Source organism: Danio aesculapii, chromosome 15, assembly GCF_903798145.1.
Source record: "Danio aesculapii chromosome 15, fDanAes4.1, whole genome shotgun sequence".
Classification (NCBI taxonomy): domain Eukaryota; kingdom Metazoa; phylum Chordata; class Actinopteri; order Cypriniformes; family Danionidae; genus Danio; species Danio aesculapii.
In genome coordinates, this window is record NC_079449.1 from 42387165 (window position 1) to 42411551 (window position 24387).

The 24387-nt window shown below is 38.5% G+C and overlaps 2 protein-coding genes across 5 annotated transcripts; both read right to left on the reverse strand.

The window, feature by feature from the left end:
- Nucleotides 1–83: 83 nt before the first annotated feature.
- Nucleotides 84–17514, reverse strand: LOC130242455 (TRPM8 channel-associated factor homolog). Of its 4 annotated transcripts, XR_008838979.1 has the most exons (10): nt 16192–17514; nt 13836–14513; nt 12763–13751; nt 12480–12574; nt 12145–12358; nt 11788–12027; nt 11343–11680; nt 10994–11218; nt 2900–2979; nt 84–209 (listed from the first exon to the last, which is right to left on the reverse strand). XR_008838979.1 is itself a non-coding variant. In XM_056474572.1 (9 exons), the coding sequence occupies exons 2-9, from the start codon at nt 14441–14443 to the stop codon at nt 204–206; spliced, it is 2715 nt and encodes a 904-aa protein (XP_056330547.1). In that variant the 5' UTR covers nt 14444–14513; nt 16192–17514; the 3' UTR covers nt 84–203. The 4 variants fall into 4 exon arrangements, 3 of the variants coding, with proteins under 3 accessions (XP_056330547.1, XP_056330546.1, XP_056330545.1); XM_056474572.1 differs by lacking the exon at nt 2900–2979; XM_056474571.1 differs by lacking the exon at nt 84–209 and having other exon boundaries at nt 235–2979; nt 16214–17514.
- Nucleotides 17515–18461: 947 nt separating this feature from the next.
- zgc:171901 (gastrula zinc finger protein XlCGF8.2DB) lies at nt 18462–24387 on the reverse strand. Its single transcript, XM_056473535.1, has 3 exons — nt 24337–24387; nt 23178–23319; nt 18462–20020 (listed from the first exon to the last, which is right to left on the reverse strand). The coding sequence occupies exons 2-3, from the start codon at nt 23293–23295 to the stop codon at nt 18978–18980; spliced, it is 1161 nt and encodes a 386-aa protein (XP_056329510.1). The 5' UTR covers nt 23296–23319; nt 24337–24387; the 3' UTR covers nt 18462–18977.

Genomic DNA, 24387 nt, shown 5'->3' on the forward strand with positions numbered 1-24387 from the left:
GGGACTGGATTCCCTTCAAAATTAAGCTCTTGCAGTCCATACATTAGAGTGTGGTAGTCCTGTTCATGTGCCATGATGTATTAGTTGAGTTTAGTAAGTCAATTCCAAACAAACTCTCTTGGATTAGTCAGTTTACAAGATCTAAAAACTGGACTGGTTCGACCAGAGTTTGTGTATGCAGTGAATATGAGACCAATAGATTTTCAGTCCTACACAAAACAGGAAAGAAAAAAAGTTGCATATATTAAGAAACAATTTGTTCATGTAATTCACAATTAAAGTTACAAGATTGAAATTTCTGTAATGTAAAAAAAAAACATTAAGATATCAATACCAATAGGGGATAATTCTAAACTTCTCACAATTTCAACTTTATATCTAAATAGAAATAAAGAGATAGGCACAATAAAAAAACAATCTGTAAGGCTTTGAAGGTTGTTCACTGCAAAAAAATAAATAATATCTAAACACCAGAAATAAATGATTTAAGAACATTCAGTCATGGAAAAAAGTCTTAAGTTATACACAGCTGAAGTTAAGTTTAGTTCAGTTCAGTGTAATGCGAATATCACTGCTGAAAGTCAAAACAATGAAGACTTGACAGTAGTTACAATGCAAAATGAATACTTGTTCCTTCTGAAAATAAAAAATAAGTATGATGGTGCGCTGTGAAAAGGGATCTGATTTTTTGACTAGAAAATGTTATCAATCTTGCTTTTAATACAAAAAAAAAATCTGTGACCTAATTTAAGACCAGTTTGTGTGTGTGTGCGTGTGTGTGTGTGTGTGTGTGTGTTTAAGACTTTATATGAGCTGCAATTGACCTGTTTTAAGTTTGCCCATTAAAAAAGTTAAAGCATCAGTATTTTGACAAACAACAAGCAATAATTTTGCATTGTAACTACTGTTAATTTAAATACAATAGTGGACAATGATAATATGCATTGATGTTTACATTCTTTGTTTTTTTAAGACAATATATAATGATAATTCTTAAATAAAGAGTAATTCCCCTGTTTATTAAGTCTAGTTTAAAGATGTTTGACACATAATAAGACAAGAAAACTGTTTAAAAAGCTCCTAACAGCCATTTTTTACCCACACAATCAAATTCATAACCGCCCAATTGCAAATTATGCTTGCACATTATGTATTTAGTTGTGTTTTGTTACTTGTAACCGCGTGTACTGTATCAGGTTAACTCTTTATATTCTCATATCGCGTGTAAGCCACGTTTAAAACGCGACGCGTGCCGCTTTGTTTACGGATCGTCAGCTTTTCCTACACACATGCAACACTCAAGTTTCAAAATAGTTCAGCTCAGGTTCGAGGTGAGGTGTCTAAATTACACCCAGCAAGCTGATCTGGCGCTCTAGGTGTGTGTGTCGTGTCCTCGGGGAGGAGTTTAATGTGTGTGTGTGTGTGTCTCCTCTGAGGAGGGTAGTGTGTGTGTGTGTCTCCTCTGAGGAGGGTAATGTGTGTGTGTGTGTCTCCTCTGAGGAGGGTAACGCTCTAGGCAAAGGATGATCACGCCGCCCTCAACCCAATAGTGAAAACGAAAGGGACCCGTTAGTAAAGTGAGGACCGGGGGGGGTGTCGCGGTTGAAATTGAAGACCGGTGGGGGTGGGTATTCGCGGATATAACTGAGGACATGGGTGGTGATGGAGGTGTCGCCGACGTGCCCTCTCTATTCTGCCGCCCTAGGTCTCCTCTATGGATGCGCCGGCCCTGTGTGTGTGTTTTTGCTCAATAAAATAGTTAGTCGTCAGTATTTTCTAGTCCATCGTCTGTATTTACATTCACCCACTGGCAGCCAAAATCCACTATGAAGTGTGTATGCACTGTGACTTTTATAGTGTTGATTAGCAGCTGGGCATTTCACTCTGTCTCGCTCTAAAGCCTTGTCCGTGTCGACCAATCGCAGCAGGCTGTCATCGGTCCATTCACGGGTTTGGGAACAAATGAATCGCTGAACGATTCATATGGGAGTCGCTGGAATAATTAGGTAAAACTAAATGCAGATTATAAGACCATGAAAGTGTTTTTTGACCTTGCATGCATATTAGACTGTTGTTGGAGACCCTTACAACCAAAATATGACCCGATTTCATGTATAATTCGGGCTCTTTAATAAGGAATTAAGTAAAACCTATGTCTTAGGACTGGTCCAGCCATATCAAAGACAACATACAGCAGTCCCTTTATATGTGCCGTATTATATTATTACGTGGCCAACATAATGACAGTATTTCAATATTTTAGGAAGTCTTTTACGATGAGATATAATCTTATGAACACAAAACGGATCTTAACATGAAACAAACGTTTTATTGACTACTCTGCAACAATAACCTAATTCTTAAACAACACACACAAGCCATTCAGAAAGATGGGTTAATAAATGACTCGCATCTCAAACTTATCTAGTTTAGCACTGCGACCTGAGAGAATCATTAAGCAAAGCTTAGTTCATCTGTTACTGTATCACCAGCCTCAGACAGTGAAGTATGAAAGTCAGTAACTAAAAAAATAGATTATAATGACTAAAGCAGCAAGTGTAAAACGTTTAATTATTAACTATTAACAATTTTCCATCACAGGTCGTGCTTTCAGGACCATTCAAACGACAGCATTGCAGTTTTGTACATGAAGTCAATAAATGTAATACCTTTAAGATATTTAACATCAGTATACGATTCAACACATTTTGCCTTACCACCACCATGTCTTCACCTAACACTAACATTTTAAACAATTCACTTGTCTGTTAGATACAGTGAGGTTTTATACAAAGAGAAATCAGAATCACTAGAGCACAACATTATGAATTTGATTAAATTAACAATCAATGAAAATCGGGTTTCATTTATATGTGTATATAATGTGTTTAACCCTTACAGACTGTGTTTTCCCTTTTACACCTTAACTGGATGAGTGACATCAGTACATTATCCACTTTAAGGGGAGAGTGGGGCCACCTGTGGGGCAAGTTGTAACAGACAGAGAGTTAGTTGTAACATGCTTAAAAAGGCAGATTCACACAGTTAACTTAAATTCAGTTTACTTTAAAGAGCCCATATTATACATGAAATAGGGTCATATTTAGGTTGTAAGGGTCTCCAACAACAGTCTAATATGCATGCAAGGTCAAAAAACACTTTGATGGTCTTATAATCTGCATTTATTTTTACCTAATTATCCCAACGACTCCCATATGAATCGTTCAGCGATTCATTTGTTCCCAACCCCCTCCTCAGCACGAAGCTAATCTGCGCTGATTGGACCGATGACAGCCTGCTGCGATTGGTCGACAGTGACAGGCTTCAGCACCAGACAGAGTGAAATGCCCAGCTGGTAATCAACTATATAAAAGTAGTCACAGTGCACACACGCTTCATAGTGTAAGGCTTTTTTCACACACACACACACACACAACCCTCCTCAGAAGAACTGGGGGAAGCGACGCGAGTCTCTCTCTCTCTCTCTCTCTCTCTCTCTCTCTCTCTCTCTCACACACACACACACACACACACACACACACAACGCTCCTCAGAAAAACTAGGGAAAGCGACGCGAGTCTCTCTCTCTCTCTCTCTCTCTCTCTCTCTCTCTCTCTCTCACACACACACACACAACGCTCCTCAGAAGAACTAGGGAAAGCGACGCGAGTCTCTCTCTCTCTCTCTCTCTCTCACACACATACAACACACACCGCTCCTCAGAAAAACTAGGGAAAGCGACGCGAGTCTCTCTCTCTCTCTCACACACACACACACACAACGCTCCTCAGAAGAACTAGGGAAAGCGACGCGAGTCTCCTAGCCTCTCTCTCTCTCACACACACACACACAATGCTCCTCAGAAGAACTAGGGAAAGCGACGCGAGTCTCTCTCTCACACACACACACAACGCTCCTCAGAAAAACTAGGGAAAGCGACGCGAGTCTCTCTCTCTCTCTCTCTCTCTCTCTCTCTCTCTCTCTCTCTCTCTCACTCACTCACTCACACACACACACACACACACACACACACACAACGCTCCTCAGAACTAGGGAAAGCGACGCGAGTCTCCTGTCTCCTAGCTTACGATCGCCATAGCAACGACAAACGGCAGTGGAACGCGAGCTCACAAAAGCATTGAACGTTAAATCCGTAAACAAAGCGGCACGCGTCGCGTTTTTAACGTGGCTTACATGTGACAAGAGAATATAAAGAGTAACCGCGTGTACTGTACCAGGTTAACAAGTAACAAAACACAATAAATACATAATTTGCAAGCTAGAGTAAACGAGGCAACAATTTTAATCGCACTTACTTACACTAGTGAATAAACCTCAACCACTGACTCTTCACAGTTTCATCTTTGGGTAGAGACTGTCAATATTATCCATCTGAGCACAGCGTGACTTCATTGACCGGCGGCGTCTGTGTGTGTGTGTCTAGTGTTTTTTCTGTGTTAGTGGGCGGGGCCGCAGGTTTCAAATTTCCCTGGTTTGCGCGCGTAACTACTGGCGAGGCTTGTGTTTCGTGGCTGCGTCATCGCGAAACACCTAATGACTTGTTATCAAGACGACTCGTTTGAAGCACTATGAGTCGACTCTTTTATAGATGAATCAATAGTTTTAAACACTGTACACTTACAGATTTAAGCCTTAGCTGGATATTTCACTTCACTTAGAGCTGTGTTACACACTACATGGAAGGGCATTTTCAAAAACCCATAATATGGGCTCTTTAAATAGTAGCCTTACTTCCTCAGTAATTGGCTCATTTTTTATTCTATATAGCACAGCATGTTTATTTATTTATTGGATAAACACATTCGAATCTATTTGCATTATTATCCATTTATCGACTATTATACAATGCATTTGCATTATTATTAGCATTATTAGCAATAAAATTACTTTTTTTCCTATATAAAAAATAATTTTCTATTAAACAACATTTTAATATAAAAAGTTCACAACATTAAATCCCAAAATTGTTACAGCTAACCCCGCTGTGTCGTGTTTTCCCCAAAGCTGGCTAGCAGTCACTGTGTTTTTTACATCTTTCAAAATGGTTTCATCTTTTAGTCTAGAAGACGGTGATCACAATAATGTAAGATTTTATGTACATTCACAGATTTTTTTAATAATTAAAAATATCGACAATAATAAAAAATACTTTTATGCTGCAAAAATAGTTTCTCCTGTGTTTCTCATGCAAATTTTGCCAATCTTTTTCAATAATTGGCAGGAAAATGTGGTGAAAACCTTAGAAGCATGCCATGGTTAACCCTGAGCAAATACCTTAAACTCTGTCACATTTAACACTGCGTTACTTTGTGCCCCGCGCTTCCCTAAACTAAAAAATCTATCAAGATTACACAGAAAATACAGAAAGGTTGGAACACATCATGTTTCTACATTATCTTGAAGTTTAAACTTTATTACTTAACTGAATTGCGAAAAGTACTCTCTTTTTTTAACTCAACAATCACTTTAACTGTACAAACATCATCTATGGCATTAATGAACCTCTTAAGTTTTATTATAAATGAACAACGGTCTATAAAAACTGATTTGACATACCTGTAGGAAAAGGATGCGACACACTCAGATCAGGATGTGCATGTGTTCTGGAGTTTATGCATGCGTTCCTTTAATGGATTTGCTCAGGGGCGTTACTAGAAATAAAGCACTACTGGGGCACGCACTCCCTCCCCCCATCCCCCCACACTATATATATATATATATATATATATATATATATATATATATATATATATATATATATATATATATATATATATATATATATACACACATATATATATATATATATATATATATATATATATATATATATATATATACACACACATATATATATATATACACACATATATATATATATATATATATATATATATATATATACACCTACACTATATTATAAATAAAAGTATTCTTATTATTATACAATTATTAATCTAAATAATCTTAAATGTAACTGGAAAACAATGTTAAGACAACTGGAGTGATATGCTAAGATCATTTAAGAAATCTTTTACATAAATATTAATTTAATTTGAATTAAATTCTATAGACAATTCAATAAAATACAGATTTTTTTATAGAATTATCTGTTGACTTATGCTTGACACATGGCAGAGAATTGGTTTTATTAAGTCTTTCCTCCCTGACTCCTCATCCCTCCTTTTTGCTTCATACAAAAAAAAATCTATGAGGAGGCATTCTTAGTAAGATCACCATCATATTGTTTAAGCTTTAGTTTTTTGCAAAACAAAAAAGGCTGTTTCGCCGGTTTTACAACGCATGAGCGGCGCGTGACAAGCAAGTAGCCTGCTTTTTTTTTGGCGCGCATGTTAACTACCGGGACTCGCACCAGCAGAACAGCAGCGCGTGCTAGAGGCGCTCGGGTTCTCTGCGCACACGCGGAGATGTGTCAATTTGCTTTTTGATTACACTGCTTTCACCAGCGTTTGTTTGATTGCACATTGAGAATATGGTCTTTATTTCGGAATTACCACTCATTAAATACACTTGCATATGAGGTAAATCATATCTCAAAGCATTAACTGGGGCACTGGAGATTTTTATTAGGGCACGTGCCCCAGTAAATTGGGTCTAGCGACGGCCCTGGCTTTGCTGTTTTATCAGAACATAGTTTCCTCAACATAACTTCCTCATCATGCGCCATCTACAAGCATCTTACAGAACACACTGTAGTTCATTTAACTGAAGACACGTTTTATTTTAAGGTCTCTTAAAGTATGACAAAAGAAAGAGGATACATTAATTTGGGACACCCATTTTGTTCTTAATAATTGTACAAACAAGTAGTAATTGTACAAACAAATAATTGTACAAAATGAAATTCTCTCATTATTCTGGCATTTAGCAAATGTAAATAATGTGAGTAATTCTAACAGACCTAAAATAGTAAACGTTTAGTATGATTTAACATCAGACATTAAAAAAAAAAGTTATGTTCCTTTTTTTAGAGTGTATGTAAGCTTTTGGTTTCAACTGTATATGTGTCCGTGTGTGTGTATATATACACCCAAATTACCTCCTGTATGTTAATAGCCCACAGGAATCAAAACATAAAGGGCCGTTTTACAGCAGGTCACTTCATTCGTTGCTCTGATCGGATCACTTTCAGCCACATAAAGACATTTCTGCTGAACTGATATGAGATGATCATACATTACATATGCAAACTTAATGAGGTTATGTTGACTAAGGTATCAGATACACCATATTTTATTTAAATAATATTATATTTTACAGAAATATAAGCTATATCTTATTCAGCATACAAATATTTTCATATGCAGGCTACAGGAGGCTTTGTGCTTCACTTGTTTTCTAAACGTCAGCACTAGTGCACACGGTGGGCTCGGCAATTATTGACATTTCAGATTAAAATAACAACATCTGTTCTTGTCATATACATGTAAGACGATTCTAAACTATAAAGGGTTTGGATTATGCTGTGTATAACCAACTCTTTGTATAAACTGTGCCTTTCTAAATGAACGAAACAGAATGTTTTTGCTATTTTCGCTCTCCATTGAGATAGGCTGCATGTGTGTCTCTGAGAAAAGTTTTAAACAGCTCTAGTTGTTTTGTTTTTATTGTGATTATACACAAAAATTAGAAAACATTTCAGTATCGAATTATCTCTCACTCTAATCTGTACGAGCACAAATGACTAATATTTGAGTTGTTTCAAGAGTTCACACTTAGCTGATAATCAATAAAACGTATTTGGCATGCTGTCCTGGGAGAGAGCCCTGAGCTCGTAATATCCTCGAGCCCGGGGCTCCCTCCCGTTAGAAGGGCGAGAGTGGAGTTCGAGCTCAGGTAGGTCTCGAGGACTCCCCTGCTTGTTGCCGTGTGAGAAGTGTAAACTAAGGTTGTTTTCGGTGATAACTGGTTTAGTCGATTGGCTATAGTTTATGTTTTTGGACGGTGGGAGGAAACCGGGGGACCCGGAGGAAACCCACGCGAACACGAGGAGAACGTGTAAACTCCGCACAGAAACACCAACCAGCCCGATAGGAGGTTGGACCAGAGGTGTTCTTGCTGTGAGGCAACAGTGCTAGCCACTGGGCCACTGTGTCGCCCTATCGGAAAAGGGGGAGGAAGTAGGGATGGAAGGGGGGGAAGCTTCAAGACGAAGATAACTGGAGTGAAAAACTCTGGTTATTTATAATGCTTCCGTAATCATCTAATGGGTCAGATTACGGAGCCAGCCGTGTTGATCATAAGCATGTGATCCTCTCAAAATTAGTTTATAAATAAACCACACTTAAAGAGACAACCAGTACTACACTAATATCATTGCAAACTTGACATCATTTCCTGATAACAGTCATAAACAAAATGCCAAAATACTTGTATGGAGTTCGAACTTCAGACTGATGTCATGGGGACTTTAAACACCAGTAGAAAGAAAGTGTTTTGTCAAGTTCACCATAAAAACACCTTCAATATTTCTTTTTCATAGAGACTTTTATTATTGATAAGCCAGAATATTAAAATGCAGTCAGTTAAACAGACTCAAGCTTTCATTTAGTTGTTTAAGCATTAAACGAGATATCAGGCAGTATAAATTAATGATTTGCTACAAACGAGACCTTAACCTCTGCATTTGCAGTATAAGGCATGGCAGTTCACCAGCCGATGAAAAATCCCAATGTTTTAATTTTAATTATAGTTTTATTTGTTCATTTTTTTCTGCTATATGGGGTTGTGTGCACCCAATACATACATTAGCTGTGTATTTGTTTGATGCTTGATCACTTGAACCCTGATGTTTGGAGACTGTTCTGTTAAAGAGCTCCTATCATGGGTTTTTGAGAATGACTTTCCATGTAGTGTGTAACACACCTCTAAGTGAAGTGAAATATCCAGCTAAGGCTTAAATCTGAAAGTGCACAGTGTTTAAAACTATTGATTCATTTATAAAAGAGTCGACTCCTAGTGCTTCAAATGAATCATCTTGATAACGAGTCTTTAGCTATTTGGGGCGTGACATGGATACGAAACTTAAGCACCGCCCAATTGTTGTGTATGCAAACCCGGGAAAATTGAAACCTGTGGCCCCGCCCACAAACACAGTAGCAAAGGGAAAAAAGGAAGACAAGCACTGTGGCAGACGCCGGTTGAATTAGGTCATGAAGACGCTGTGGGAGATTCTGCTGGATATTATTGGAAGTGTGAGGGGAAAGTTAGTGTCATTTTTTTTAACCCAAAAAAGAAGCTGTGACGAGTCAGTGGGTGAGGTTTATTTTTGCAAAAATACCTCATTATAGCCCAGCCTTTTGCAGTTGAGTGCTTCTGGAATCTACACACTTACAACGAGGGATTCATCAGCCATTTGTTAAAGGAAGGATCAGAAAAGACTATTGATGTAAGGGACTGTCAGAACATGGATCAGTGGATCAAGGATCAGTTTCTTCTTCCATTTCACAAGTGTAAGTGCAATCAAAATGGCTGTCTCCTTGTTTTCTCTAGCTTGCAAATTATTTATTGAATTGTGTTTTGTTACTTGTAATCGCTTGTACTGTATCAGGTTAACTCTTTATATTCTCATATCGCGTCTAAAGCCACGTTGAAAACACGACTCGTGCCTCTTTGTTCCTACACACATGCAGCGATCAAGGTTCAGAACAGTCCAGCAAGGTGAACTGGCGCTCTAGGCGATCATGCCGGCTCAACCCAAATGTGAGGACTGGGTAAAAGAGGGTGGGTGTCGCGGATGAAAGTGAGGACCGGGGGGTTCGCGGACGCCACCAATGTCACCTCTATGTTTGCGCCGGCACTGATAACACTGTTGAAAACTGGGTACTGTGTACTATGGTGTTAGTAACTACTATGAAGCATGTGTCGGCCAGCCGCTGTAATCGGAATCCAGGAGACTCCCGGGAAAAACAGGAGTGTTGGTAGGTATGCTCACACATACACTCTGCACTCTGAATACTTAAGTATTGTTGATAAGCCGTGCTGGGCATTTCTCTCTGTCTCGTGCTGAACACGGTCGGCTAATTGCAACAGGCTGTCAGTCCAATCAGCGCAGATTAGCTTCACGCTAATGAGGGGTTTGGGAACAAATGAATCGCTGAACGGTTTATATGGAAGTCTCTGGGATAATTAGGTAAAAATAAATGCAGATTATAAGACCATGAAAGTGTTTTTTGAACTTGCATGCATATTAGAATGTTGTTAGAGACCCTTAAAACCAAAATACGCCCATTTTAATGTATAATAGGGGCTCTTTTAGAAAAATAAATAAATAAGGGTTGAGGATATTTGTTTGTTGCTGTTGACTGTCTGTTTTATTTTGTGCAATTTTTTTCAGAATTTCAATAAAACATGTACCTATTTTACCACAAAATTCCAAAACTATATCATTAGCTTGTGTGTGAAATATTACTTATTTTGATGAAGAATACGCTTAAATGATCTCATTTTAATAAAAGTTTTTTCTGGATGTTAATTTAGATGTTAGGTGTAGAGTTCTGTCATCTGTTGGTCAGCGATAAATCAGAAGGGTTTACAATTAAAGAAAAAAATATTTTTAACCAGTAGAGGGCTATAGAGACCCACTTGTTCTACAGGATGTGGACAACTGCTTAATTTTTGTTATTTTTTTTTTTTGTTACATTCAGAAAAAGTAAATTTACTGGTTACATTTATTGTAAGCTCACTTACCATATAGCTGCATTTGATTAATAAGTGCTTTAAATAACATGCAAGCATGTCACACTAATATATATATATATATATATATATATATATATATATATATATATATATATATATATATATATATATATATATATATATATCATCTATGCACTAATCTCATCTATGCACTAATCAAATGAAAAGTAAAAAATGATTATGGTAATGTTTTTGAAAATGTGTGCATAATTTATTGCTATCCAACATGTTCTTATGCATACTGGCTTACAGGATGGTCTCTCCATGCTGGCAGATGGAAGAGCTCCTGTTCTGTGTTGGGCTGGATGGGCCAACCCCACACTTTGAAGAACGGGGACAAGTTGTGGTTGACCACCTTGGAGAAGGTCTTGGCATATAGATTCATCTTTCCTGCGTTGTCATTTGGGACATCTTTCATATCATGGTAGAGAGAAAAAACTTTCTTGAAAGCACCCCAGCCGAATTTCTCTTGAAGCTAGAAATAAATTGAATCAGTTATTTGACAGAGTTGACAGAAAATAAGTGAGTACTTTAATCTTCTTAAATTTTTTTTTAAAAGAATACACAATACTGTTAAAACTTTAGCAATCTCTTTGTACCTGCATGTAAGTCTCGAGTGCCGTGGCCTTAGTCCAGTTTTTTAAATCCTTACCACCACTGAAATACTTAATGATACAAGCCTGCCGGCTTTGTAGAGTCATGCATGGATGCGCATTAGCCTTATTCACACCCAGAACTTTCTCATGGATGTACACTGACCACAGGTTGCAGGTGCACTCAGTGGTGTGTGGAGGAAACTCCCAAACCTTACGCTGCTGGTTATGGCCCAACTCGTGAATTGGTCCCCAGAAATCATGTTTATGGGCTTCCTTCACATTTAGTAGTTGTGAAGCAGAACTGGAGAGCATCATTATGGGATATCCAGAATGCATGAATCCTAAGGTGAGAAATTAAGCAACCGTTATATTACCAGGCCAGTGTGTGTTAAATGTAATTAAAATAAATCACGATTGAATTTGTAAAAGTGATGTTTTATTCACTGACCAGCAGAGATCTGAACATCTCCAACAAATCGCTCCTTGCGGGGGAATTTGGCTGGAGTAGCTGCCAAGTCACTTACGCTTCTCATTATGGCATCCCAAAGTTTAGCCACCTCATCAGGGCGGTCTAGATTCCGAATGAAATCTGAGGGCATAGTCATGATGAGGTTTTCAAACTCAAGTTCTGCCCAGGGAGCAGGTCTCTTACGAATCTTGCCCACCCAGTCAGCTACACTGGTCTCTCCTAAGAAACAAAGCGATATAACATTTTCAGTTTTTACAATAGATCTGTAAATGTGTTCAACCACTTATTAAACACACTTATTGTCACACTTATTGAACATTAATTCAATATTCCTACCAGACTTGAAATATGGAGCCTGTACTGCGGTCTGCACAACAATTTCCACCCCTTCCACTTTGCTTTCGGGAGGTGCTATGAAGTAGATGAGTCCTCCCCACAGATTACAGACCTGGACCTTTTTTGAGTCCAAGGGGAACCTCTCATCGACCACAGGAGCTCGCTTCAGGATGTTTGATCCACCAATGTTATCTGTCTGACAACCAAGCTGTACCTGCAAAGAGTGTCTGCTCGTTTAAATAACTCTCAAAGCCGAATAAGCATTAAGGTTGTATCTAACAAAATAAGTGAGCATGAAGAACTATTTCACTGAATTAATGTACTTTATAGATCACCTGCCAGTTTGTTCCAATGAGTTCTGGAGGTATTGTGATGTATGTCTTCATACCAGGAGAAAGATATAAGCCGGTGCTGATCCATTCTACAGAATCTTAAAACAAGTAATTGCATTTAGACTGCACAAACATTGAGTTTTTCATATTTTTTTTATGGGAAAGTCCAGAGTCAAACAGGAATGAACGAAAACAGAGAGAAAGGGGAAAGATTAGCAAAGGACCTCAAGCCGGGATTTGAACACAGGTCACCATGAGAACCTCAGTACCTGAGCAATTTTAGTACCTGCAGTGTTGGCAGTGATCCGAACTCTTGCATTAGACACGGAGGGCAAATTGGGTCTGTCCTTGATGATGTATGAAATAAGGTCATCAGGATGAGGTGTCACTTTGTAGACCTCCTTACTAATGTGGAGCATCATGCAGTCATTGGGACTTTCCACAGGACAGTTACTACTCACTTGTGGAAAACCTGGCATCTTCACTATGTCAGTAAGAAGAGCTAACACTGAAGTGTAAGCAGCACTATCATAACAGCGCGAACGAAGGTAACTGGCACAATCGCTGCTCAGCTGCTTCAGGTAGCCCTGTTCCTGATCAGTCAGTTTTTGCCCTAATTTAACATGTTCAGCAAATCGCTGCAGCATTCTCCAAAAGTGGTACCCCTCTTCACTACCATGCTCTACTTCTGGAGCTTTATATAACCCTCCACTCAAGGTGTTCTCCAATAGACTCAATCCCATCTTGTTAAGAATGCGATTTCCTGGGTATTCAGTCATTACATTGGAGCTCCAGTTAGTTCTAGCCCAATTCCAAGCATGACCACCAATCAGAAGTCCTCCACCTTCTGCAACAAATTCTTGGATCTCTGCACAGTGGGCATCACTGTAGGAGGTGCAGACGTAGACGCTAAGGTCATCTCTAAAACCAGTCAACTGACAATCTAATGCAGATTTGGCCAGTACTTCATGGGCTACTTTGAGTCTTGGTATGATCCCAACAACACCCTGGCGACCCTCAGCAAGCCACTTGATAGCATTGATCATGAAAGTGGATGTGGTGTTTTTGCTCAGGTAGCATTCATGGGATACCAGAATTACTCGACCTAGCCCATAATAGGCACCAGCAAAAAATGGTTTTCCATCTTGAGTGAGAGCGATGGGAAATGCCAATGGTCCATGCACCAACACCTCAGATGCTAAAGTCCCACGAGTGTCGAACTCGAACACACCTTCCAGCAAGAACTCTAGATCCTTCTTAACGTCCTGGCACATTCTGAAAAGAAGCAATTACATACAATTGATCAAATGTTACTTTGTTAAAGAAAGGGAAAAATGCATGTGAGTATGCTAGGCTTACGACAAAGCATGCCAAGTAGAAGGGATATTTCTAGGAACAGGAAAGATGCTGACTTGTCCTGGGCGCTCTGTAAAGTAAATTCCTGCAACACTGCAGACCTTGTTACCTGGAAAGTTCCTAATAGTGCTTTCTTGTGGGTGTTTGCGAGACCAGTGCCAGGCTTGTCCAGCAATAATCAAACCACCCCCAGCTTTGAGGAAAGCTATCAGATCCTTTGCAGATGTCTCAACACTGTAAGCATCTGTGATATATATAGATAAGTCATTCCGAAAGTCTCCTAGCTCTGTCTTGATTGGGAAGTTTTCAGCTACTGCACGTAAACTCCTCTGAATTCCTACAACCCCGGCATCTCTGGTATCTGGCCTGAGCCAAGTCAGGGCATTCTTCATCAGGCCAGGAAAGCGTGTTAAGAATCCTTCATGTCCCAGCACCACCATACGTCCCTGGCCATAATGAGATGCAGCCATCAGCACCTGACCACGTGGATTTACGGCAAGGGGAATTGAATGTTCACCTGTTAGTAAAAGATCACTGGGGACTGCATTTCCTTGGAGATCAAGCTCTTGCAATCCAGCCATTAGAGTGTTGTAGTCCCGTTCACATGCCATGATGAATAATTAGTGAAACTTTCTTAGTTATTTTACAGGATCAGAGATCTAGGTTGGGTCAATATGGTTCCTACACAAAACAGGAAATTGAAAAAAAGTAATTGTAATTCATAATTAACAAGATAAAAATTGCTTAATGTACAAAACCATTAAAAGATCTATACCAAATATGGATACATTTAAACTTGATTCACAATTTCTACTTTATTTCAAATAGATCATTCAGTTCGCATACATTCACCATCATCTGTAGGTTCATATCACATAAGATGAATTTCCTTAGGTATATGTAACTACTGGGAAAATGTGCTTGTGATATCAGGGCATTCCCTAGGCCCAATACTGGTGCTAGATGGGCGCTGGGTCACTGCCAAAGACTATCCAACCTGGAGGATTATGTGACCCAATGGGATGATAATGCAGCAATACACACAGCAGGACTGGAGACAGAGTGGTCAGATGAACATGAAAGTGAAGTTGAATATCTCCCATGGCCTACACAGTACCCAGATAGTAATATTAGCGCTTTGGGGTGTTTTGGAGGAGTGAGTCAGGATAAGTTTTCCTCCAGAAGCATCACGTATTGACATGAACACTATTCTGAAGAAGAATGGCTCAAAATACGTGCAAAAAATGGGCTGCAAAAGGAGGTCCTACACAATACTAATGGATTTTTATGGTCTAAAACCAGGCGTTTCAGTTTCAGTGTCCAACCCCTGTATATGAATGGGTTTCCATACAGTCTTTTGTTAAACACAAAACAGTATATTTTGAAGAAAGCTGGAAACATGTAACCACTGACATCCATAATATTCATGAATGACCATGATTACAGGTTTTTTTAAGATTTCTTTAAAATATCTTGTGTACATCAAAAATGAATGATGGGTTCATTTTGGGTATGGGTTCATTTTGGGTAAACTATGCCTATAACCTCTGCAAACTTATAGGCTAATTAAAACTGAAAATGTAAACTGAAAATAAGTTATTAAAAACCTTAAATTACCATTTAAAAAATATCAATCCAATAAATGAATAAAATGACAGGTGCTGACTTACTGTCTGCATCGATTATTTCACAAAAAAACAAGACTTTTATTAATAATATTTAAGTCATAGTAAACTCATTGACAACAAATGTAAATATTGGTGACACTATTGTTTACTGTGTGACCTAGAAATCATGAAAAGTGCACAAACAAGTGTGCGAGTTCTAGAAGCCCCACAAATATGCATTCAGGAAAACAGGTTCTACAATCCAGCAGTCAGCCAGCTTAAAGGTGATGGTTTGCAGAAATGGTTTTTGTTATGCTGGTTGAGAAGTCTCGACATTTTAATAACAAATCAACAAGTAAATTCACTTTAGTTTAGGTCATAATTAGCTCTATTAACAAACAAGTAACACTGCTAGCTTAATAACCTAAGATTTATTAATGTTTATTAATATTTATTAATATTAATTAGGTTTTGGATAGGATTAAGGATGCAGAATAAGATCATTCTTTATAACTACTAATGAACAGGTAATATTGATAATAGGCAACTAATAAACCAGTAGTTAATAGCATGAATTGTGACCTAAAGTGTTACCAATGTATATACAGACATATTGCATAAAAGACATAAACATTCATCTTATCAAAATGAAATGTCCATCTAATGTTTTCCTGCCTGCGGTCAGCATATGTGTTTTGCTGATTATTTTATACCGGCTGAACACCCAAATATTATACAGTCCCAAGACTCACCTTCTTTTTTAGAAGTTCTCACCTTCTGTTTGAGCGTTGTCAGCTTTAGAGAAGTCTTGGGTGGTGTCTGCACCATCTGCAGTGAGTGACTTTCTGACACAAGTTTGAACAATTTATACCCCTCCAGTTACAAAAGACATCTTTTTTTGGACTTAAGCGTGACGCTTCCTTGCTGGCTGGTGTTCCAGCAAACTCCTGCTGCTACTCAAATTTACAAATGTAAATACAAAAATAAATGTCACTGATAAGAGATAAGTAAATGCCTTTTGATAGTTGCATTCCAAAGCAAAGCATCCACAGCGAAGAAGACAAAAAACAAAACCTATACCGTGTGGAAACCTGCCTTTCATGTGGAGGCATGTTTCCACTATGACACTGAACAAAAGGCAATTGCATCTTTTTTTCCCCTCAAAATTCCAAGTTTGTCACGCAATGGGCTGTATATGCACAGCTAGTGTTTTTCAGCCACAGATAAACTTTAAGTGTAGGCTGAACGTGATGGTTCATAAAGTTCATTTTACAGCATCAATGTTGTAATGTAATTAAAATATAATCAGTTAAACTCAGGCTTAATTCCAATTCTACCCCTTAGCCCCTCCCCCTCATTTTGTGCGTTCAAGTGAAGAGGTAGGGGTGTCCCAATTCTCTTTAGCTTAGGCACAGGCCTAATCGGAAGGGCTAGATACCCCTAGAAACAGAGATTTTTCTGGACCACACTCGAAACCAAGGGGTACCAAAATTTCCCAGAATACACCAGCTACAACAGCAGCATGGCTGCACACGGAAGTCAGGAGATGCACAAATTAGCTAAAATTCCCTAAATTGGCTATAAGTTAAGTTTATTTGTAAACAAATTTTGAAAGGATCACATGATTATGATTGCGTGCAGATGGTCCCGCATTATTCAATTCATAATTCACCAATCAGATGACTCCTAAGCTACTATAAATACCATAAGCTCCACATAACAACCATCTTCGTTTTGAACAATCTCCCTAGAAGTAGGTATTACTCCTCTTCCTTTCCTAAATAAGTGGCATGGTGGCCCAGTGGTTAGCACTGTTGCCCCACAGCGAGAACTTCACTGGTTCTAGTCCTTACCAAGCCAGCCAACGTTTCTGCGCGGAGTTTACATGTTCTCCCCATGCTCACCCCACCATCCAAAAGCATGCAACTTAAGTTAATTGACTAGTCCAAATCGGCACCATAGACATGCTCCTAGTAAGCAGTTATCTCTTAAGAGCAATCACTATCTGTTCATTAGCTACTACAGCAGGGGAGTTCTCCGGATCTACCTGAGCTCAAACTCCCCTCTCGCCTTGCAAACGGGAGAGAGCCCCGGGCTCGAGGATCTTATTAGCTCAGGGCTCCCTCCCGGGACAGCATGCCAAACAAGCTTTATAATCAATCATTAGGTAGGTGTGAACTCTTGAACGCAAAATAATAACTCCTGTATTGCATTACCACAACATACTTTCACATCTGACACTCGAATCCTGTCAGAAGAGTCTAGTGGCTGGGAATGAGAAAATTCCCCAAAATACAAAAATACAAAAATAGCATTGGGATTGAGCCTTAAACATTAAGTCGTTCAAGCGTAAATCCAGATGCGAGCCCGTTTAAACAAGAGCGCCATCAGTAGCAGCAGGCGAGCACAGAAACTTCATTGATAATACCGTATTTTAGAGGCATGGTGCAGAGCAATGTAATTTAATGCAGTGCTTCTTGTCTAGTCTGAAACCCACTTTACATCGTCTATATATCAATCAGACAGTGCAGATCATTTATGAAATCAGATCTTAAAAATAAAAGTCCCTGTGCATATACAGCATTCAGAGTGTCTCACAATTGAGAGATATTGTGAGAATGAACAGTTCTGAATGTGTCAACACAATGAAGGGATTAGGGCAGGGGTGGGCAAACTCGGTCCTGGAGGGCCGGTGTCCTGCACAGTTTAGCTCCAACTCTGATCAAACACACCTGCTTAAAGATAATTAGTGATCTTGGAGACACTGATTAGCATCTTCAGGTGTGTTTGATCAGAGTTGAAGCTAAACTATGCAGGACACCGGCCCTCCAGGACTGAGTTTGCCCACCCCTGGATTAGGGGATGCTAATAAATCAGCACACAAAACCAAAAACTACACCATTCCTGGAAATAGGGAAAATCAACAAAAATAAATAAACTGAGATGGACACTTGGGTTTGTAAGCCAAAGAGACACGAAGGAAACAACTGACAAGCTTTACTGATGTTCACAGTGCCAAGCGTCAAGTCACGATAGCCACAAGAAGACGGCAATTCTGTGCGCTATATTAAATAGAATTTAAACAAGTGCAAAAATGGACAGACACAATAAATAATGCGCTGCAAAAAAGGGCAGGATTAAAGAAGATTATTCAATAAATTAATAAATCGAGCAGTTGCTCAATATTTCAATTTTCTGTACAGAGGTCACGTTTTGCTCTTCTGTCGGTCTCACACATCACATGATGTGATTTCGCAGGTCAGACGTCACCAAGCTTGAACTTTCGAATACATTGACATCAAAAACTTGATGTCAGAGCTTGCGTTTCTGGTCTGCTGCATTCGCATGCTTATGAATTAAAGTCAATAGGCCGAAAAGTGCAGTTTGACACCTCGATAGACCTTGATTAGCTTGTTAAAATGCTTTCAATTAGGGTTGGGGCACAAATCTTCAGGACTGCAGCGATGCAGGAAGCGCTCTACTCACAGCTAGTAGTGGTAAACATCTCTCCAGTTACTTGACAGTGTCTTCAAGTGTTTCATGTTGGTGAATCTTTACACGTTGATGTAGCTGCAATAGATTGATCTAATAGTTCACTCTCAATGTGAATCTTCATGTGTTCATTCAAGGTTAGTTTTCGTCTAAAGCTCTTTCCGCACTGAACACATGTGAACGGCTTCTCTCCAGTGTGAATGATCATGTGAGCCTTTAGAGAGCCTTTCTGTGTGAAGCTCTTCCCACACAGTCCGCAGGTATGAGGGTTTTCTCCAGTGTGAACTCTAATGTGGACATCGAGGGATGATTTATATCTGAAACTCTGTCCACACCAACAGCACGTGTACGGTTCCTCTCCAGTGTGAACTCTGAGGTGAATATTGAAGCTTTTTTTGTGATTGAAGCTTTTCCCGCACTGATGACAGATAAACTGGCTTTCTCCAGTGTGAACTCTCATGTGGGAGCCGAGAGAGTCTTTGAGCGTGAAACTCTTTCCACACTGATCGCATGTGAATGGCTTCTCTCCGCTGTGAACTTTCATGTGTTGTTCAAGGTGCACCTTTTGAGTGAAAGTGCTTTCACACTGTAGGCAGCTGTAAGGCTTCTCTCCGCTGTGAATGATCAAGTGGCTTTTAAGATTGCCTTTCTGAGTGAAGCTCTTTCCACACAGGTTGCAGGTGAAGGACTTCTCTCCGGTGTGTAGTCTCATGTGGTCAGCACAGTTTCGTTTTTGAGCAAAACTCTTCCCACAGACTTGGCAGGCGTAAGGCTTCTCTCCGCTGTGGATTATCATGTGGCTTTTAAGGTTCCCTTTTTGAGTGAAGCTCTTCCCACAGTGTTGGCAGGTGAACGGCTTCTCACCAGTGTGAATCCTCATGTGTACTTCAAGGTTTCGCTTCCCACTGAAACTCTTTCCACACTGCTGGCAGGTACTGCAGTTAGTCTCCTGGACACTTTTTGGTGAGGAAGACTGTTTTGTTGTCTGTGTTGCTATTTTTCCAGTTTTGAGATTGATTTGTTCTTCGGGCTGACCCTCCTCTTCCACATCTTTCAGGTCTTGATTCTTCCTTTTCAGAAGCATCAGGTCTAGAATTGGGAAAACCATACATGTTAACACCACTCTGCAGAAATGGACTGACAATGGGTGCATCAGCACGCTTGTTCAATAGTCAGTAAACTGATCAGATCATAACCATTTTAAGTGCGATGCCAATTGCAAAATTCCTCCAGTGCACTGAAACATTTGTGCCCTGAAAAGTCCCACATTGAAATTCACAGTGTATCGATGTTCCCTCTCTCTCTCTCTCTCTCTCTCTCTCTCTCTCTCTCTCTCTCTCTCTCTCTCTCTCTCTCTCTCTCTCTCTCTCTCTCTCTCTCTCTCTCTCTCTCTCTATATATATATATATATATATATATATATATATATATATATATATATATATATATATATATATGCACCCTTAAAGGGGAAATGAATCAGTCAAGTTTACATTATTTTGTACATTGGATTCCACTTTAATGAAAATATATTAAACAAACTGGATTTATGTAACCATTTAGCAGAAAACGGCATGTTTTACTACAGCTTTTAGAGCTACTGGGCCACCATCTTAAATTATCGCTGTGTCTGACGTCACGGGGTTGGTTCTGTTCCCTCAGCTGAACAGATACATTAGAAGTAAAGGACTGAACACGCAGACTATACAGTCTAATTTAACCCAATGTGTGAAGTTGTGGACGTGGAGCTGCTGCTAGGTTATTTAGGTTAACTAGGCAGGTTAGTGTAATTAATTAGGCAAGTTATTGTATAATGATGGTTTGTTCTGTAGACTATCGAAAAAAATAAAGCTTAAAGGGGCAAATAAAATTGACCTTAAAATGGTATTTAAAAAATTAAAAACTGATTTTATTCTAGCCAAAATAAAACAAATAAGATTTTCTCCAGAGGAAAAAATATTATCAGACATACTGTGAAAATGTCCTTGCTCTGTTAAACATCATTTGGGAAATATTTTAAAAAGTAAAGAAAAAGCAAAGAGGGGCTAATAATTCTGACTTCAAGTTAAAAGTGTGGCAAAATACCCACTCCTTCCAGGTATCACTACAGTGCTCAGCAAGAGATAATGCGCCCAATTATAATTTTACTGACACACATGAACTTGACAGTGGATGAGTCTGTGTTTGCCAATGATAACGGTAGTTGTCTGACTGAACTTGGCCAAGTTTGCTGTAGGGGATCAGCTCACTAGTGAAAGGAACCTTTAATGCCTCAGCATACCATACGTTTTACATAATTTCATGCTCCCAACGTTGTATGAAAATTGAGGATGGGTATTCACGTTCTAACATGACTGCATACGAAGACATGGGTGAACACGCTTGTTAAAGCCCTTCAGTCTTATATAACAGCCCCCCTTCCACCCCCACTTAAGCCTGTGAGGCTATATTCTGCAAAATGTTAATGCTTGTTGCTGTCTTTATTTTCATTAAACCCCTTGTGTTCTGTTTTTCTTTGTCAAAAACATGGTTGCCTTCATCTCAACAGCATAAAATTCTGTTACTTTTTCTACTTTATCTACACACTATGGCTGTAACGGTACACTAAAGTTACGGTTCGGTAGCTCGGTTTTTGGGTTTGGTACAACAGGAGTAAGAAACCAATCTTAACTGCATGTTTGCGCTGTTTATTTTAAACAGACAGAAGTGTTTTTTATCAGCTACAGAACTGAAGAGATTCTAGTGATGCAAACGTACAAAATAAACAATCATGAAAAATAAAACTTTTAGATGTTTTTTGGCATTTTTAGTGAAGTTGTTTAGTTTTGTTTGTCTTTCAAAGAGACACTTCAAAACTTTTATTTTCAAAGTGTATATATTTATTTAATACAAATTTATTATACGCAGGTTAACAGTGTAGTGGAGGGATTTTTATTAGTAAATGGCTGAAAAAAGCACTTCCTATGTGCCAAAACATAGCATAAACTAATAATATATATGGATTCAGAATTATTAGCCCCCGATTTATTTTTCCCCCAATTTCTGTTTAACAGAGAAGATTTCTTCAACACATTTCTAATAGTTTTAATAACTCATCTCTAATAACTGATTTATTTTAACCTTGCCATGATGACAGTAAATAATATTAGACTAGATATTCTTCAAGACACTTCTATACAGCTTAAAGTGACATTTAAAGGCTTAACTAGGTTAACTAGGCAGGTTAGGGTAATTAGGCAAGTTATTGTATAATGATGGTTTGTTCTGTAGATTATCGAATAAAATAAAACTAAAAGGGGCAAATGTTTTTGACCCCAAAATGGTGTTTAAAAAATTAAAAACTGCTTTTATTCTAGCCAAAATAAAACAAATAAGACTTTCTCCAGAAGAAAAAATATTATCAGACATACTGTGAAAATGTCCTTGTTCTGTTAAACATCATTTGGGAAATATTTAAAAAAGAAAAAATTTAAAAAGGGGGGCTAATAATTCTGACTTCAACTGTGTGTGTGTGTATTCATTCATTCGTTTTCTTTTCGGCTTAGTCCCTTTATTAATCTGGGGTCGCCACAGCGGAATGAACCACCAACTTATCCAGCATATGTTTTAAACAGCGGATGCCCTTCCAGCTGCAACCCATCTCTGGGAAACATCTGTACACACTGACTCACACACTACGGACAATTTAGCTTACCTAATTCACCTGTACTGCACGTCTTTGGACTGTGGAGGAAACCCATGCGAGCGCAGGGAGAACATGCAAACTCCACACAGAAATGCCAACTGACCCAGCCGAGGCTCGAACCAGCGACCTTCTTGCTGTGAGGCGACAGCACTACCTACTGTGCCACTGGGTCGCCCCTATATATATATAATTTAAAAACTCAGGAAATGTTTTGTGTCAAATGAATGGATCTCTATGGGCCTCTGCTGGACATGTTTAAAACACATATCTAAAAACTTGCCTGTCAAAACTTGCATCAATATGAATAAATAATTTATATTTAATTTAGAACAACATTTTATGCAAACTAGCAGTGTTGTGGAGAAATTTAAAGGTAAATTGGTGAAAAAAATTCTCCCAAATCAGAACACAAACGTATAAACGAGAATAATATTATCATTATTATTATTTTACTAACACTATATATATATAGCCTTCATCCTTCATAAGGTTTATTGTGCTTTGATAGAGCTGCAGATCTGAATGAGGATCAAATGTTGAGCTTTGAGGATGAAAACCAACCTGTTTGTTCCTCAGGATCTTCATGTTTGACTCTGAAAGCTTCTTCAATCTCTTCATGTTTGACTGTGAATGTTTCTTCAATCTCCATGTCTTCACTCTCCTCTTTAATAAACGCCATCTTTATAATAATCTGCTCTATTCTCTGTCAAAAACAAGATGAAGATAATCATTAACACTGAGACACAGACAGATTTTGTTTATTTTTCTCAATCAATTTCCTCTCAGTATAGTAGAAAGCAGGGTTTTATCAAGTCAAATTTAAGACTTTTTAAGACCAAATTAAATGTCAGACTTATACAGGGCTAAACACTAAGCATTTTTGTTACACTAATTTCAGTCTACTCACAGCTTCACAATTATTCGTTATTTTCATATTTATATATTTTCATATTTATAAACTTGTGTTTGATTTAAATAAATAAAACGCAGCTTTAATGTTCATTTCATATGTGCAAAGGAGCTTAACTCACACCTAATAGCTCAAGTTCATTTATTAATAGAGCATGTTTAAAAACAGTCACAGGCTGACCACAGTGCTGTACGCAAGACAAAGACAAATAAAACGACAGAATATAAAGACATAACAGAATTTTTTTAAGATGTAGCAATAGAAAGGACTATAAAAATAATATTAAAAGTCAAGCTAAATAGGTACTTTTTTAGAAGTTACTTCAAAATAGAGAAGGATCCATTCTAATCTCAAGGGGCAAAGTGTTCCATAACCGAGGACTCGCCACAGACAAAGCTTTGTCCCCTCTACGTTTCAGTCTGGACTGAGGAACTACAAGAAGATTTTGATAACTTGATCTGAGAGAGTTCACGGGAGTGTAAAAGTGTAGGTTGGGGCTAGATTATGAAGGGATTTATATACCAGTAAAAGCACCTTAAAATCAATTCTGAATTGTATAGGCAGCCAATGGAGGCCCCTTCTAAGAGAGGTATTGTGGTCAAATTTCCTATTACAAATAAATCCAGCAGCACCAACTTGGACCAACTGAAGGCAAGAAATTTGAGATTTAGATTTAATAATCTTCGTTAACGTTTAAATAAGGCAACGCAAGGTTGTTTCTTAATAATCAACTCAATTTATATAGCTTGTAAACACGAATAAACGCCACCGGCATACATTGATATAGTCGCTAAATGCTTATAAACAAACCTTTGTGGAGCCTGTTTACAACAGACAGGAGCACGCAGCTGACTGATGACG